This window comes from Mobula birostris, chromosome 1 (genome assembly GCF_030028105.1).
Source record: "Mobula birostris isolate sMobBir1 chromosome 1, sMobBir1.hap1, whole genome shotgun sequence".
Taxonomy (NCBI): Eukaryota; Metazoa; Chordata; class Chondrichthyes; order Myliobatiformes; family Myliobatidae; genus Mobula; species Mobula birostris.
The window spans coordinates 175917223-175934614 of record NC_092370.1 but is presented as its reverse complement, the minus strand read 5'-3'; the positions used below and the strand labels follow the sequence as shown (position 1 = coordinate 175934614).

The 17392-nt window shown below is 38.8% G+C and overlaps 1 protein-coding gene across 3 annotated transcripts in view; it reads right to left on the bottom strand.

The window, feature by feature from the left end:
- zfyve26 (zinc finger, FYVE domain containing 26) overlaps window positions 1-16830 on the bottom strand; it is a 119272-nt gene extending 102442 nt beyond the window's left edge. For all 3 annotated transcript variants that reach the window (XM_072266562.1, XM_072266570.1, XM_072266580.1), the window contains exons 1-8: window positions 16696-16830; window positions 13348-13615; window positions 12407-12485; window positions 12203-12292; window positions 11406-11961; window positions 10356-10486; window positions 5121-5285; window positions 140-228 (exon numbers count right to left, since the gene is read on the bottom strand). In XM_072266562.1, coding sequence (XP_072122663.1) covers window positions 140-228; window positions 5121-5285; window positions 10356-10486; window positions 11406-11961; window positions 12203-12292; window positions 12407-12485; window positions 13348-13565 — 1328 coding nt within the window. In that variant the 5' untranslated portion in view covers window positions 13566-13615; window positions 16696-16830. The remainder of the gene's footprint in view (window positions 1-139; window positions 229-5120; window positions 5286-10355; window positions 10487-11405; window positions 11962-12202; window positions 12293-12406; window positions 12486-13347; window positions 13616-16695) is intronic.
- Between the last annotated feature and the right edge of the window lie 562 nt (window positions 16831-17392).

Sequence of the window (17392 nt, the reverse complement as noted above, 5' to 3'; positions counted from 1 at the left end):
GTTGGTTGACCTGAAAGATTTATCTGCCAATAATTAATAGATTTAAAGTTTTATCAAGGTGAAAAGAATTGCTTCAAATAATGTAAAGCAGGACAAGAGTGATATGATGATGGGGAAATAATTAAACTGAAGTCTTTACCTGTTTTGTTTCAAACACCACTCAAGTACCTCAATATGAGAAGAGAGTCCAGTACAAAAGTTGTACAGTACAGCATCACAACATAAATCCTGAAAGAGAAAACATCAATTTGTATGTGAGGAGCAGGAACAATATTATTTATTTACAAACCTGCACCACAGTACCTCTTGAAATAGGAATGAAAATGGTTTCTAATTTGCAACACCAAGATAGGGAACATGAACAAACTTAAGTAGACCTAGAAAGAATTTAAAAAATTACAAAGAAGGCTGCACTAAAATTCTGCACACAAAACAGTAATGGGGCTAAATAAGACATAGGAATTTTGATGATATTGGCCATCATACTATGAGCACCCCTTACTCCTCAAAAAAGTTCTACTGTGTCCTTTGTGTCCAATTCAAAGTCAAATTCAAAAACAAGGCCTCAGTTCCACACGTCAGGGAAAAGACAGAATTTCAGAGAATAGATCCTTCTGTAAAATGTCAGCCTGGATCCATGGTCAAGTTTTTGGAGTGGGATTTGAGCTCAAGACCATGTGACTCAGATGGAAAAAAGCTGCTGAGCCACTTATCTCCTCCAAACATGCCTCAGACCAGTTTTAAATCCAATCACTGTTGACCAGCACAGCCAGTTAGTGCCAGAGGGGCAGAGCACGTCATGATGGTACTAAATGGCCACTCCTTTGCTTGCATCTTCGGAAAACAGCTCTAATTCTATCCTTGATATCTCTTTTTCTCCTTTTCAAGGTTCTTTTGAAGACCCCCTGACCTGGAGTTACACTCTGACTTCGGTTCTTTGTGGGAATGGGACCCACTCTCCGTGCCTCACGACCAGTCGCTTTTTGATATCCAAGTACGCATCCTGGAAGACTAGCGCCCCTACAGGGATCTGGATTTTTTTTGGCTCTGGAGACATGCTGATTCTAGGCCGGTGCCCCTGACTGAAGTGTCGCGAGAGTACATGGAACATCAGGAGCAGCAGGCTAACTGCCGGGAGTTGTGTCTCCAAAGAGCTGCGCTTTTCTGGGACTGACTCCCCGACTTTTAACATTGTAAATCAGCAAGTTGTTTATTATGTCTCCACTTTCGCTATGAAATGGGACACCTCTTTTTCCCTTATGAGGGAGAGAGAGAGAGCCTGTGGAATGTCGAATTACCAGGTAAACGGGTAGTCTTTGGTCTGTGTCTTTACTGATGCTTGCTGCACGCTTGAGTGCTTGGTGGCGGGGGGGGGGCGCTGATGCTTTTTTGTTGGTGGGAGGGGCCGTTGCCTTGCTGTTTGCTTGTGCGTGGGAGGGGGAGCTGAGGGGGTGCTTTGGGGTTCAAATGTTTAACTGTCATTCATTCTTTGGGGCATTCCTCTGTTTTTGTGGATGTTTGTGAGGAAAAAGAATTTCAGGATGTATATTGTATACATTTCTCTGACATTAAATGTGCCTATTGAAACCTATTAATCACCATGAAGTTACTTAAATATTGACCGAAACTGAGCATGGATAGAATATAAATAAAGAAATTTATTGTAGAGATGTATTAAGGAGGCACTTTGGGAGAACAACTATGGAAAAGCGATATCAGGAATCAAGTCAGGAAAAGACCATAACGTTCCTGAGCCTGCTCTGCTTTTCGATAAGATCCTATCTGCTCTGATCATGGCCTCAATTCCTCTTCAAATGGACCCATTTCAAAAGGAGTAACTTCAGTGTCAATGTATACAAACCTGTGAAGATGGCAGAGCATACTGAAAAAAGCAATTTGATTTCTTAAGTTTCTAAAGCAAGGAGCAAAATATAAAAATATACTGGAACATTTTAATCAATGGTTAGGTGTGGTAATAATCTGAGCACTCATTTCAGAAAAGACAAGAACAGAGGAAAGGGTACAGATATACTTACCTGGATGTTATCAGCATTTGAGGGATTTTGAAGAGCATTTGGACCCCTTATCTAAGGATGGATGTGCTGGCACTGGACAACGTCCAGAGGTGGTTTACAAGAATTCTGAGAATGAAAGAGTTAACACATGTAGAGCATTTGATCACTCTGGACCTGTACTCACTGGAGTTTAGAAGAATGAAGGGAGGGAGGATCTCATTGAAACCTATCAAATAATGTGGACATGAAGAGAATGTCTTCTATAGTGGGGGAGTCTAGGGCCAGATGGCACAAGCTCAGAATAGAAGAATGCCCTTTTAGAACTTACATGTGTTGAAATTTTAGCCAGAGGGTATTGAATCTGTGTCATTCTTTGCCAAGGACAGATGTGGAGGTCAAGTCATTAGGTGTATTTAATAGGTTCCTGATTAGTAAGGGCATCAAAGGTTATGGGGAGAAGGCAGGAGAATGAGGTTGAGAGGGTAATAAACCAGCCATGATGGAATAACGGAGCAGGCTCAATGGGCTGAATTGTCTAATTCTGCTCCTCTGTCTTATGGCCTCACAAGATGGGGGAGATCTTAAACAATTTTTTTTCTTCAGTATTTACTCAGGAAACTGGCATAGCGTACATGGAAAGAAGGGAAACAAGCAGTAGTGTCATGGAACATATAGAGATCAAAGAGGAGGAGGTGCTTGCTGCCTTACAGTGAATACAGGTAGATAAATCCCCCGGGCCTGACATGATATTTCCTCGGACCTTGAGAAAGACTAATGTAGAAATTGCAGGGGCCCTGGCAGAAATATTTAAAATATCCTTAGCCACGGGTGCGGTGCCGGAGGATTAGGAGATTGCTCATGTTTTTCCGTTGTTTAAAAAATGGCTCCAAAAGTAAACCAGGTAATTACAGGCTGGTGAGCCTTACATCAATAGTAGGTAAATTATTGGAAGGTGTTCTGAGAGATCGGATATACAAGTATTTGGACAGCCAAGGGCTGATTGAGGATAGTCAGCATGGCCTTGTGCGTGGTAGATCATGTTTAACAAATCTTGTAGAGTTTTTTGAGGAGGTTACCAAGACAGTAGATGAAGGAAAGGCCGTGGATGTTGTCTACATGGACTTTAGTAAGGACCTTGACAAGGTCCCACACGGGAGGTTAGTTCAGAAGGTCCAGACACTAGGTATCCATGGAGAGGTTGTAAACTGGATTTGAAATTGGCTGTGTGGGAGAAGACAGAGAGTGGTAGTGGATGATTGCTTATCAAACTGGAGGCCTGTGACTAGTGGTGTGCCTCAAGGATCTGTGCTGGGACCATTGTTGTTTGTTGTCTATATCAATGATCTAGATAATAATGTGGTAAATTGGATCAGCAAGTTTGCTGGTGACACTAAGATTGGAGGCATTGTGGACAGCGAGGAAGGCTTTCAGTGCTTGCAGAGGGATCTGGACCAACTCGAAAAATGGGCCAGAAAATGGCAGATGGAATTTAATGCAGACAAGTGTGAAGTGTTGCATTTTGGAAGGACAAATCAAGGTAGGACATACACAGTAAATGGTAGGGCACTGAGGAGTGCGGAGGAACAAAGAGATCTGGGAGTTCAGATACATAATTCTCTGAAAGTGGCGTCACAGGTAGACAGGGCTGTAAAGAAGGCTTTTGGCATCCAGGCATTCATAAATCAAAGTATTGAGTGTAGGAGTTAGGATGTTATGGGGAGGTTGTATAAGACATTGGTGAGGCCAAATTTGGAGTATTGTGTACAGTTCTGGTCACCTAACTATAGGAAGGATATAAATAAGATTGAAAGGGTGCAGAGAAGATTTACTAGGATGTTACTGGGTCTTCAGGAGTTGAGTTATAGGGAAAGACTGAACAGGTTAGGACTTTATTCCTTGCAGCGTAGAAGAATGAGGGGAGATTTGATAGAGGTTTACCAAATTATGAGAGGTATAAGACAGTAAATGTGAATAGGCTCTTTCCACTTAGATTAGGAGAGATAAATACGAGAGGACATGGCTTTAGGGTGAAAGGGGTAAGGTTTAGGGGGAACTTCTTCACTCAGAGAGTGGTGGGAGTGTGGAACGAGCTGCCATCTGATGTGGTAAATGCAGGCTCACTCTTAAGTTTTAAGAATAAATTGGATAGGTACATGGAGGGGAGAGGTCTGGAGGGTTATGGACTGGATGCAGGTCAATGGGACTAGCAGAATAATGTTTCAGCAGACTAGAAGGGCCAAATGGCCTGTTTTCTGTGCTGTAGTGTTCTATGGTCTTTAGTGAAGAGCAAAGGTGAAAAGTGAAGAACTGTTCTTGTGTAAGAAAAAGTTAAGGGATGATGTGAACAGAGAAGTTCTAATAGAGCAGACTGAGAAAATCCATACCCTATGGTGAACGGGGAAATAACCAGATAGCATTTAAAAGAATTATTGAGATCTGGAATGCTTTGAAAGTGTGATAGAATCAGCTTCCGAGAATAATTTTAAAATAAAGTTGTAGAAGTACCTATGAACTACAAGCCAAGGATAAAAACTCAGGCTGTGAACTAAACAGTTATCACAGACAACGACAGGCAGAACAGTCTCCTTCAGTACTGTATGTTTCCATAACTTTACAATGCCAAGTCCCCAAAGCAGCAAATCTACTGTAGTAATGGAACCATTTTCAATTGTCAATTTGCTGATCAAAATTCCTAAAAGCAGAAGGTGGTAAAACAGTCCATAATTTGTAAAACTACCAAATCTCAGTTCTTTGAATAACCTGCCCTAGAACTCAGCAGCTCAGAGCAGAGATCTTCCAATGGATAGGATTCTGAAATGGAATGCCATATTTAGGAACATCTGCATTACTTCGCTTCAAATTTATTATCCTTGCTAATTAATCAAGATGTGATTATCTTGCACACAAGAGATTCTGCAGATGCTGGAAATCTTGAGCGAGACACACGAAATGCAGGAGAAACTCAGGAATTTCTGAGATTGTTTTGCACATATGATTCTATTTACATTCATCAGCAAGATTCTTAAGTTATTTATGGCTTCAGTCATAATGAATAACTATGCAATCACTGAGAGGGAAGGACTCTGCTACCTAATTTAACCATACCTTATTTTCATGAAGTGTGCACAGAAGAGTTTGAGCTGATTCTAAACTTTGGCAGTAAGACCATCCCAACAACACCAAGAGTCGTGCAAAAGGCTTAAAGGTCTTCTTCAGCAACCTACTTAAAGTGCTGTAATCCTCACGTTTTATGCAGTGCAAGGCAGTAACCTAGCAAAAACAAAATGATCACACAACCATTGTGTATTCATAAAATAATCATTAATCTGCCTCTCACATTCTAACATAAAGCACAATTCCTTAAACCAAATAGTTCATTCCTCCAATAGTGCTCCTTTTGAAATTACTGCGGCTCGACTTTACCTCCAGTACAGCTTTGAGAAGCTGAGAGATGTTGGATCCCTGTTTATTTTCTGATCTTTGGGGTTCTTCTGGGAATCAGGAATGACAAGCATTTTTAATTCCAAGATTTCAGTTTATTTTAGAGTACAAACAGACATACAAGTACTAAGTAAACTAAATACAGCTGAGAAACAATGCTAGGAGATATATAGATGCAAAGGCAAAGGAAGTAAGAAGCTAGGATGGCACCTCTGAAAAATCTATCACATTATTATGAGATAAGGAAAATTCCTTAGATAGGAGTGAATTAGGCTACCTAATGAAAACAATTACATAATGTGGGTAATGTGCCAATACTAGCCAATGAAAAAGGTAATAAGCTGTTAGTTTAGCTGCTATATCATTTTCTGTCAGTGTCTGAGAAAAACACACGAGTTTGTTAAAAAGTACAAATCTTATAGAAAGTATTATTTAAAAGAAGTGGTTTCCAAGAGAGGGGGGCAAGTGAGATATTGGCAAACTGAAAGTAATGATGCCGACGGTGCTTGCAAAATAGCATTACATCCCAAAAAGCGAAAGCAGATGTCTGCAAATGGAATTCTTTGTTCATGTCAGGTATTCTATAGTCAATACAACTTTAAAGTATTATGATCAATCTTGACTTATTTTATCCAGAAGTTGTATCACATGCAATTTCAATCTTACGAGGAAAAATGCACTTAAAATTTCATTAACTATTAGATCTATTGTCTATTTTTTCTGTGCTATTATTACACTAAAATAGGGGTTCCCAACATTTTGTATGCCACGGACCCTGACCATTAACTGATGGGTCTGTGGACCACAGGTTGGGAACTCCTGCTCTAAAAGAACACAATAATTTAAGTTGCAATGGCAAATGTGCTGTTTGTCAGAAAACACTGTAGCCTTTCAGATGTTGGAAAAAATTTGTAGCTCGGGTTGAGGAAGTTCCTGTTGAGTAGCTCACCGAGCTGGCTTGTTAGCTTGCAGACTTTTCGTTACCCAGCTAGGCAACATCATCAGTGCAACTTTGCTTGGACAACAATTATCACCTAATCAGATTTTAACGAACCAGTCGTGCATTACATAATCGGTAACCAATAGAAATGGCACACACACACAGACAAATCACAGGACACAAAGATCACATGTAGATCACCGACATTTCATTCAAAATTGCACTGATGATGTTGCCTAGAAGGGTAACGAAACATCTGAAAGCTAACAAGCCACTCAACAACAAAGCTGTAGCCATTACAGTAACTACCCCATCTGAATCTGAGGAAGCACCTGCATAATAGAGGAAATGATAGTCAGAAATTATGACATGGTACGAATAGAGGCTGTACCTTCTGAAAAACCAAATTATACTTTATAAGTCTGCCTGAGAAACAGAAACTGAGCACAGTCTGCTCAGCCAACTAAAAGAGGTAATTGATAGTCATCAGAAGCAAAATCTATGTATGACTACCGAAAGAGCAGATGGCCAATATTAATCAAAAATATACAAAAGTCCTTCAATTATTATTATCAAATTACCATTATTAAACTTTAATCTGAAAGAATGGCACCATCAGCCTGTTTCAGTGGTCAGAGACAAAGCACAGGGTCACTCTAAGCACTGCTGGACTACACTATACACAGGGTAACTGGATGAATTAAAGTAGGAGCAAGTAATGGATGAAGTGAATGGGGAAAAACTGTGCCAAACCTATATCAACACAGACAAGAGCATTATCTACTCTGCGCCTAAAGAGGATGGAACCAATTGTTTCTCAAACAGTGAAAAATTAGTCATATTGAAGGTACAAAAATATCTTGGGGCTATCTACATTAAAATATCACAGGCAGATACAGAACCTCAAAATACAAATGAAATGCTATGCCTAACCTCTTAAGGACAAAATACAAAGAGCCAAAAGGTCATTTTTTTCCATCATATAAAGCAAAATGATGCACAGACTAGAAACCTGAAGTAAAAAGAGAAAATGCTGGAAAAACTCAGCAGGCCAGGCACTCCAGGAGAGAACCCTGACTAAACTACACATGGCCATGAATATATTAGCCTTACAGGAAAAGAAGCATTAAACGACAAGAGGATATTCTATGAACTAGAGTTGTATCCCCTACAATTTAGAAGAATATGGAGTTATGTCTTCCACAGCTTTCACACTCCTTTGTGGGGCCTGCTACCCATTCTCAATGCCCAACTTCCTCATTCCCTTAAGCATGCTTTGTCTGGATGCAGAAAGCCAACCACACTGCACAAATAGTTCTGAAGTCGACTGAAGGCTCTGACCAATGTCAGTGTCTCTGACAACATAACTGAGTAATTCCCTAACAATTCCTCTGAAGACCATAGTCAATGTCTCTGAAAAATGACTAGGTGATGAACCTGATGAAAACATACAAAGTTCACTCATGTACATTGCTTATTTGTCCTTCTGTATTCTGCAGAATACTGAGTTGCAGTGTGATCCAAGTATATTCAATCATCTAACAGTCATAATCAATCCAACATCTGAGAAAGCTGGAAAGTGGAGGACTGAAACTAGCCAAACCAAATGCAGTTGAAACTTCAGTTACTGATAAATACAAGTGTAAGCTTCATAAACAACTTCCATCAATCCTGCAGAGTCCCCAGGCAAAAACATACAACAAACAAGCAAATTACAAGTCAAACCTATAATATTACTTCCCAATAGTTCTGTAAGAACTTATGTTAAGTCTCTTTAAAAATTCTCAATACAAACCATCGAACAGGTTCCGTTAAACAGAGTTCCATTGAGTTGGCATTGCTTATTAGTCATAAGATACACAAAAATCAATCTGCTAATTCTACCCCCACAGTAATATACCAAATGGCTTCAAAATAACATAAGACTACTAAGAAAGAACAATTAGTAAAAGCGGAGAAAGAGTAAATCAGTGTTTTGACAGACAAACATATGTAGGTATACTGGACATCTGAATTTAATAATATTACAGGAGCTCATTCATATGTAGAGGTGTCCACAAGTCAGATGTACGTCACTGGAGACAGCCTGAACTACTGAGGCTCAACAAAATGAAACAGAAGGCACAGAGCTGAAGTTCCCTCTAGTTTTTAGCTTACACTGGGTGTTCTGAAATTAGATAGAGATAATCTCATTTTAGAAATTGTTTGAATTTGGAATTAGTGTAAGTGAAAAATCCATCAAAAACTTGTACTATGATAGTGATAGAAAAAGACAAACTTATACACTCAATAGCCACTTTATTAGGTACTTCTTATAATTAATAAAGTGGCCACCGAGTGCATGTTTGTAGTCTTCTGCTGCTGTAGCCCATCAAATTCAAAGTTCAACGTGTTATAGATTCAGAGATCCTCCTCTGCACACCACTGTTGTAAGGCATGGTTATTTGAGTTACTGGTGCCTTCCTGTCAGCTTGTATCAGTGCGGCTACTCTCCTCTGACCTCTTATTAACAAGGCATTTTTGCCCACAGAACTGCCACTTTAGTTTTTTTTTGTTTTTCATACCATTTTCTGTAAACTGTAGGGACCGTTGTGCATGAAAATCCCATGGAATCAGCAGTTTTTGAGATACTCAAACCACCCCATCTGGCACCAACAATCATTCCACAGTCAAAGTCACTTGAATCACATTTCTTCCCAATTCTGATGCTTGGTCTGAACAACAACTGAATCCCTTGACCATGTCTGTATGCTTTTATGCATTGAATTGCTGCCACATGATTGGCTGATTAGTATTTGCATTTACAAGCAGGTGTAGAGTGTATTTTGTGAACTTTCTAGCTAACTGCTGAATAAACCAGTACATAAACACATTTTCCACAAATTGCCATTAACATAACAATTGTTTAAATTAAAGCTTTGAAGTAAAAATATGACGATATAGGAAACCTATTATAAACCTAGCTCAATAGTAAATGTTGGTACTTAATTTACTACAGCACAAACTTATCTTCAACACTTAAAGTTGTTTCTGTAAAGAACATAATAAATAAACAGAAAATTCCAAAAATACTCAGTTGATCAGGCAGTACCTTTGGAGAGATCATTTACCTTTCCTCAGTTGCTAACTCACATCCACCAGGTAAAGACAAAGAACATGCAGATACAATATGCTCCAGCCTTTTTCAATCCACAGTACAATTTAGTCATTGCTCTGGAACCTATCCATACAACATAAGAGAAAGAACAGTGTGCTAAACTACGCTAAGCACCTTTCCTCATTTTTGTTTTATTAAGAATTATGCTCACCTGACTTTTCTGCATCAAAAGACATCTGAGACTTAATTTCACAATAAGCCCCTTGAAGCCATTATGAACAAAAATAATTTACACTGAAGCTTCAATCTTTCCCTTCTTACAGTAGGATGACCAACTAAAGCCATGCAAAGTGGGCATAAGCTGCCTTGAAACTTAGAATGGTCATTTTGCAAGAACGTAGTAGTCAAATTCTTCTATAACCTACAAGCCTTTTAAGTTGACCACCATTACTGAGTTATCTCTTCTCACCTACTTCTCATTACTTCAGTGACCTCCTATTCTGTGGACGCCAGCCTTTAACACATCAATTAATAGAAAAGCTAACCATTTATTTTGTTGCAAGATTCTTGGAGCTTTGCTGCCCATAAAATTCAGAGTTCCGGATCCTATAGCTCCATAATGCGCACATTGCTTTAGCCTGCAGTGTTACAGTAAACAGTCTTGGCTCTGTATTGCTCCTAGTTACTTTATTTTTTTTAGAACATTACAGTGGGACAGAGATTTCAAAAAGTTAATTTAAGTTATAATAATTTAGAGATAATTGATGTTTGCTGAGTATTTTAAGAACCTTTTCTACATTCACTATTAACTGATTCAAATAATAGTACTATTATTTCATATTTATTCAATCTCAATACATACCAGAACCTGCTCCAGAAAGTGCCTGCTATTGCTTATGCTGTAGAAGTACGCTGCCTTCCAGACAGTAGGTTCCTCGGAGTCTGTAAACAACGCTAACATAACCCTTTCAGCTTCTGACAGTTCAAAGGCAACTGGACAAAAAACAAAATTTTACAAATATTACCAAGGGCCAGTGGTGAAACACACAAACACACACACACACACACACACACACACACACACGAACCCACAACCCTCCATCCACACACACACCTAATTTGACCCATCTTCTAATGGCAGACTTGAAAGGGGCATCTAAAATAGCCATAGCAACTTAATACAGCATTGACTTTCACTGCCAAGTCACTCCTTTATATAGAATTCCAACCACGAGGAGTTTGAAATTTTTTTCATGAAAAAAGCATGTCCAAAGTTATCAAATACTTCAGATAACCTAAGAATATGCTTTTCTGTGCCATATTACTTTTTTATACAAATAACAGAAGATGAAATTTGAGAGTAATTTTCAAGCCGCATTTTTAATATATGGTATTATCTACTTACTAATGAAGGTTGAATGGCATAAAAAAAAGATCCATTTTCAGGGTAAAACGTGGGACAGCTCCCAATGTAACATGAAAAGATTCTGCTTTTACAATATCAAATAATACACACCAAATAAGTCCCAAAAATCAATCCTTGGTCAAGGGTAAGTTACCTGATTTTAGTCATACATCAATAAAGGTGTTCAAATTGGCCCCATTTTTTTAAGGAACAAAAAGTCAGCTAGATCTTCTATGAGCTCTAACTAAATGTCCATTAATAGAAAGTGTACACAAGAGTGTTATTTTGTTCTAGGATGAAACTGGATTATTTCCATAAAATAATGACTTAAAGAAAAGTCACATGAGCGGAGCATAACAAAGCTGAAGTTACATTCAGAAAAGAAAGGGATATATAGGAATGAGAGGTCACATGGAAGAAAACTTAACACTCGTAAACCAATAACTTAAGGAAACCAACATGCAGTTACTTCTGTAAATGACCACCTGAAGGATGATGAAACATTACCTCTTTCAGGTGAGATCTGCGCAACTAACTTCTCCTTAGTTTTCTCGATAGATACAGCACTATATAAACTGATCAGACCCTGATTCTGTTTTCCTAGCATGTAGCCAAGCAGGCAATCTTCATTAAGTCCATATTCTGTTGCATAACAAGCATTGTAGAGTTCTTCACACAAACGTCGAATTTCTAAGGTCTGTCTATCCACATCAAAAGAAAGCACCGAAATTACAGAATAAATTTGATTTGTGGTCTGCTCATGCGTGTCCATGTCAGATCCACGCTTGATTTCTCCTTGTCGTGCTTCCTTCAAGGAACGGAGGGCGTAATGCAGGAAGTCCACAAATAGTTTCTGTAATGTGTGATTATATTCCACAGTAGAACTATTGCTATTTTCTACCAGCAGGTAATCAATCACAGCCTGCACAAGTTGAGGCTTCTGGGATAAAAGGTTAAATAATGAGGAAAATGCTTCAGAACTTAATTTGAGGGTGCTGTAGTCCAATTTCTTCTCAATCACCAGGTCAGGGTTATGACAGTATAAAAATATATCATAGAGCTCCTGTACAGAGAAAACAACCAATTAATAACAAGACATAATATTTATATCTGCATTAATAAAGAACTCACATATCACTTCGGGAATATTACAGAGGTTTAACATGACAAAACACTAAATGTTCCAATGAACAACTTGCCTACTTGATTTTATACATTGCAAGATAATAAACAACAGACATCCCAGAAAACTGCTCCTTTTAAATGAATCCGTGAAATACATTGAGCGAGAATATATGAATCACCTTGATTACATCTTGTGAGACCTGTGGTTGTAGCAGTTCCAGGAGCAAAAGAAATTCAATACTGCTCCTAACAAATGGTGGTAGCGATATCTAAAGCAAACAAAAAATCAAATCTTTAGAATACAAAGGTGACAGTATCTAAAAAGGAATGCACAATTCACTCAATATTGAGAAAATTCATGGAGTGACTCAACGTTTATTTACCTGATCAGGTGACCACCACAATTCTAGCTCCAGCAGCCACAACCAGGCAAGTTGATGAGGACTGGAAACTGATTCCCATCTGCAAATAAACATCCGGTCAGAGAACATTCAAGATAAATTTCAAGAGCCTCAGGGGACTGTGCAGTCAAGGAAGGATGCATAGGAACCCACATAAAGGAAAATAAAAATACATAATCTATAAACTGTACTTAAATTAAAAAGTACAAGTGTATGTATCATGTAACTTATGCAAGAAATCGTATGAATAGTTTGTAATTCTGAACACCCCATTAAAGAAAATTTTCCTGAAATGAACCCAAAGGTGGAGAATTGTGAGAAGAGATTTGCATTTTGTGTTTTACAAAAGGAGCAGGCATTCCAAGGAAAAAATGTATTTTGTTAATAAATTCTTTGTGAGGAGTCATTGATGAGATTTACCAATTTAAGATTACCACTAAGAGTAAGAATGAAGGCTAAAAGAAATCTCTACACGAAGTATATATTTAGGGTTTCTAATGTTTTGCCATTGGACTCAATGGAGGCAAATAATTTCTTCTTTTATTTGAGTGGTGCAGAAGTTACACTGGCCACCATACCAAAAAATAGAAGTGATTTCAAGATAAATCTAAATATTTAGATTGAATAAGAGAATAAACTAATAGGTTGATATGTTGCAATAAGGTAGGGTTGGAGAGAAATATTACACAGAGAATAAGAACCATTCAATCACTGGGCCAAGTATTCCACTTTCTAAGGTGTAAAATTCAAAACTTGGCTTTATATGCATATCAGGTTTTCATCAAAGAAAGAATTAAGTCTATGGAAAAAGTAAAGTTAAAAGACAGCATCATCAATCTTGGTTTGGTCCAGCACAGACCTGATAAAACTCCGTGCCGAAAATTTCTATAGCCTAAAGTTCTAAAATTCCAGAAATTACTCACAACAACTTGTATGGACAGACAACAATCGCCTGAATGATTTCCTTCACTTGTTCGGCACCTCCCTTCCATTGCCTTAACTGTGGGACACAAGCTTGTGCTAAGGCCCAGTGTCCCTGCCCCAAATGCTTCCTGAAGAACATAAATAGTCTTGCGAATGAATCCTCTTCCTCTCTGCCAAACGGATGCATTTCCACAGTCCTTGACAATGATTCTTCCATACTAAAGGTATTCTGTACTAGAAGCTTATAAAGCACTTGAGGTACACCACCTGCAAAAAAGAAATTTAATCAAAACCAGTCCACTGCCGAGTAAGATAGCTGTGACTTTTGCTGTTATGAACAATACGAAGCACAAAAGGAACAGCCAGCAAAATTTTGCACTTCTGATTTTAATTGCTCCAGCACCAGAACTCATCCTTCAGTGTCAGAATACTAAGCCTATTTGGGTCCATGTGCCTGTGTCATTCTTTAGAAACATATTGAGTTCATTTTGTTTGATTCCTTCCAAATTGCTGTGCAGTAGGTAACTCCAGAAAGATTGCCACTATTCAAAAATTAAGGAAAACTGATTTAAGCTTTCATATTGTACCCGTCTCGTGTACTGAATTAAAACTGAGAAATTAACATTATGTTTCTATTGTTTTGACAGAAGATTATGTTACAGGTACTGAGAAATATGGAAATATTCCAAAATTATTCCCATTTTACATCAATTCCTAACTAATGTCATTTGGTCAGAGGCTGCCATTCAAATTTTATCTTGACCTCTTAGCTTAAGCACAGGTAGGACTTAAATTTATTATATTGATTCTAGAGGTGTACTACCCCACCCCACCTTTTGCCAATACATATTCAAAATTAGCCACTCAGTACTCTGCATCGCCCACCCCCCCCGCCCCATGCACTCCCGCTTTACACTTACACTCCACACCTCATACCTACACTGGCACAGTCAGCTCCCCTTCACCATTTCCCATTCCCCTCTCACCCTTCATCTCCTTACTGCCTATCACCTCGCTCTGGTGCTCCTTTCCCTTCCATGGCCTGCTACCCTCTCTTATCGGATTTCCCCCTTCTCCAGCCCTTTATCTCTTTCACCAATCAACTTCCCAGCTCTTTACTACGCCCCTCCCTTTCTCCCAGTTTCACCTATCATCTACCACCATGTACTTCTTCCTCTCCTCCCCCCACCTTCTTACTCTGATTTCCCAGCTTCTATTCTCCCCCAGTCCTGATGAAAGGTCTCGGCCCAAAACATCGATGTTTATTCTCTTCCAGAGATGCTGCCTGGCCTGCTGAGTTCCTCCAGCATCTTGTGTGTGTGTTCCTTGAGATTTCCAGCATCTGTAGGTTTTCTCCTGTCACTGACCTACTGTGTTTTCATCTGCCCTGCTGCTTCCTGGAAGAGTTTCTCTTGCCACTCTTTGTCATTTCATCATTTCCTCTCAGAGTCCCCTTACTCCTGCCCCTAGTGTCACTTTATGAACATACAGTCTACGTATACACGCCATACATAGTTACTTGTACATTGTGTTTTCTAAGATTGCTTTTATATTTATATTCTTTATGCTTTATGTAATTTTTATGCTGCATTGGATCCACAATAACAATCAATTTGAACTCCTTTACACTCATGTACTGAAGAGTGACAATAAACAATCTTGAATTTTAAATCTTGAAAATTACCTTGCAACAACATATAACAGAATAATGTTATGACATAATATGTTATTAAACAGGAAAAATTCAAAATTTATGTAGACTAAATATACTTTGGGCTGGTTGAAAAGGAGTCTCACCATTATCCAGACCATACTTTCACTTCTCTCCACTTCATGCTCAAAATGGTTTTAAACAAAACCACTTACCCTTTTTTTTTCCCAACACAACAATGTGATGTTAAAACAAACTGGAAAATCAGGAACTAAAGTTAAACTCAATAGATTTAAGAAATTGGTGTTTATAGCCATAACTAATCTAGTATTTTTTCTTCATTCAGCATTATCAAAAACTCTGTGCAAATGATAACTGAATCCATCCAAATACATCAATTTGGATTTTACTCAGAACAAGTTGTTTCTCAGTCTGCAGGACAACTTTAGGAGGTTTTAGGAGTGGCCAAAAGAGTGGCCATTATGAATGGCAAATTCACCTATTTGCTAAACTTTCCAAATGAAGTAATTGCAACAATCACGAAGTTACTATGTGATGTTGGCATTGTTAAGAATAATAATCTATATCAGTTTATTTGTTTAACTTTCAACTTTAGAGCCCTCAATGAAATCAGATGAAGGAGATCCGTATAAATGTTCCTGAAAAATAATGAGTTAATCTGAGGATATTGCAACAGAATCATTATCATATTTATTAATCACAGTACAGTGGTTACCACTTGGTCCAAATGCACACAAGCTCTCTATAAAGGAATCCCATCAGTCCAAACTCTCTTGTTCTTTACACAACACACATCAAAGTTGCTGGTGAACGCAGCAGGCCAGGCAGCATCTCTAGGAAGAGGTGCAGTCGACGTTTCAGGCCGAGACCCTTCGTCAGGAAGGTCTGCTGCATTCACCAGCAACTTTGATGTGTGTTGCTTGAATTTCCAGCATCTGCAGATTTCCTGTTGTTTTTTGTTCTTTACACATAGTCTTACAAATAATTTTCCCAAAAGTATCAATACAATTTCCTTTAGAGCATTCCTCTCCAATGCCCTAAACAGCAAGTTCCAGATCACCAATCTGTATAAAATAATTTTCCCTTCTGCACCATGCCAACATCATTATATCATAACAATTGCCCTCTTGCCGAGGAAGAGGCGGGACAGCAAGGTTCTCCTTTCTAATTAAAGTCTAATAAAACAATGCGGTGCATTTTCGAGTAATAAATGTGAAGATGAAATTGTAATTTATGGAACTGCTATTGAAGTACCTGCCACTTACGCTACCTGACGATTCTAGCGAGGTCCCGACTCAATGCCCTGTCAACTATATCTCAATAAGTCAATCAGGAAAGAATCAAACTATGCTGCAGATATTGTAGCTTTTTCGTGCACGCTTGACAATGATTATGATCAAAAGGGGATACGTAATTGGAATAGTTGATTCGTAAACATTTAAATCTGTGAGCTTATTTTGCAAATTTTATAGGCATAACCTAGCTGTTTTAATAGTACAGTGATAGCGCATTAATCAATGTGAGTTTAATTTTAAATCTCCTACAGTGAACCGACAGGCCTGAAACGTCAGGACGTCCCCAAACAGGATTGGAGCTCCATTCTGCACAGACCCCTCTTCCTGCCTCCACCCTTTCCTCTCCAAAAACTCCCTGTTACAGTTCCCAAAAGCCTTACATTCCGTAGCTCAGTAAGATAGAAAGGCTTCTTCGGCATTCGACTCATCTGATCCGGTGTTTAAAGGGCCATCAACTACGGCTACTAATTACTCGCCCGTAGCCTCCCCAACGTCACCTTCTCCGCCATGGTCCGGCGTCACGTGACACAGACGCCCTTCAGTCACCTGATCTCTCCGGTTCCAGGTCATAGGTCGCACAACTCCACCGGTGACCATGGAAACGAGACAATACCGGTCTGGTAAATCTGTAACAGGAAGAGGCGCCGTTCCGGATTACGCAAATTTTGCTGGCTAACAATAATTTATTCTTTTCGGCCATGCAGCTAGATAGACGCATCAAAGACAAATCCATATCTCCAAAGATTTATGACTTGCAAAGTTAGGGATGAATAAGCGTGCATCCGGAGATCATAATGTGTTCTACTGTCAATGGAGTATTGAATTCCCTGGCGTTTGTGTTTCAAATAGGAAACCAGCAGTGAACTTGCGTGCAGCAAGATACCACAAACAGCAATGTAATCATATCCAAATGATCTGTATTAGAGGTTGAGAGACCTGTATTTAATGGCCAGCCAACAGCGTCAATTCTTTTTCTTCAAAATTATACCATGGAACTTTCACATCCATTTGCGAGTGCAATGAGATTGCAATTTTGTAAATGTATCAACTTCCAGTTAAGAAGCCAAAAGTGTTTCT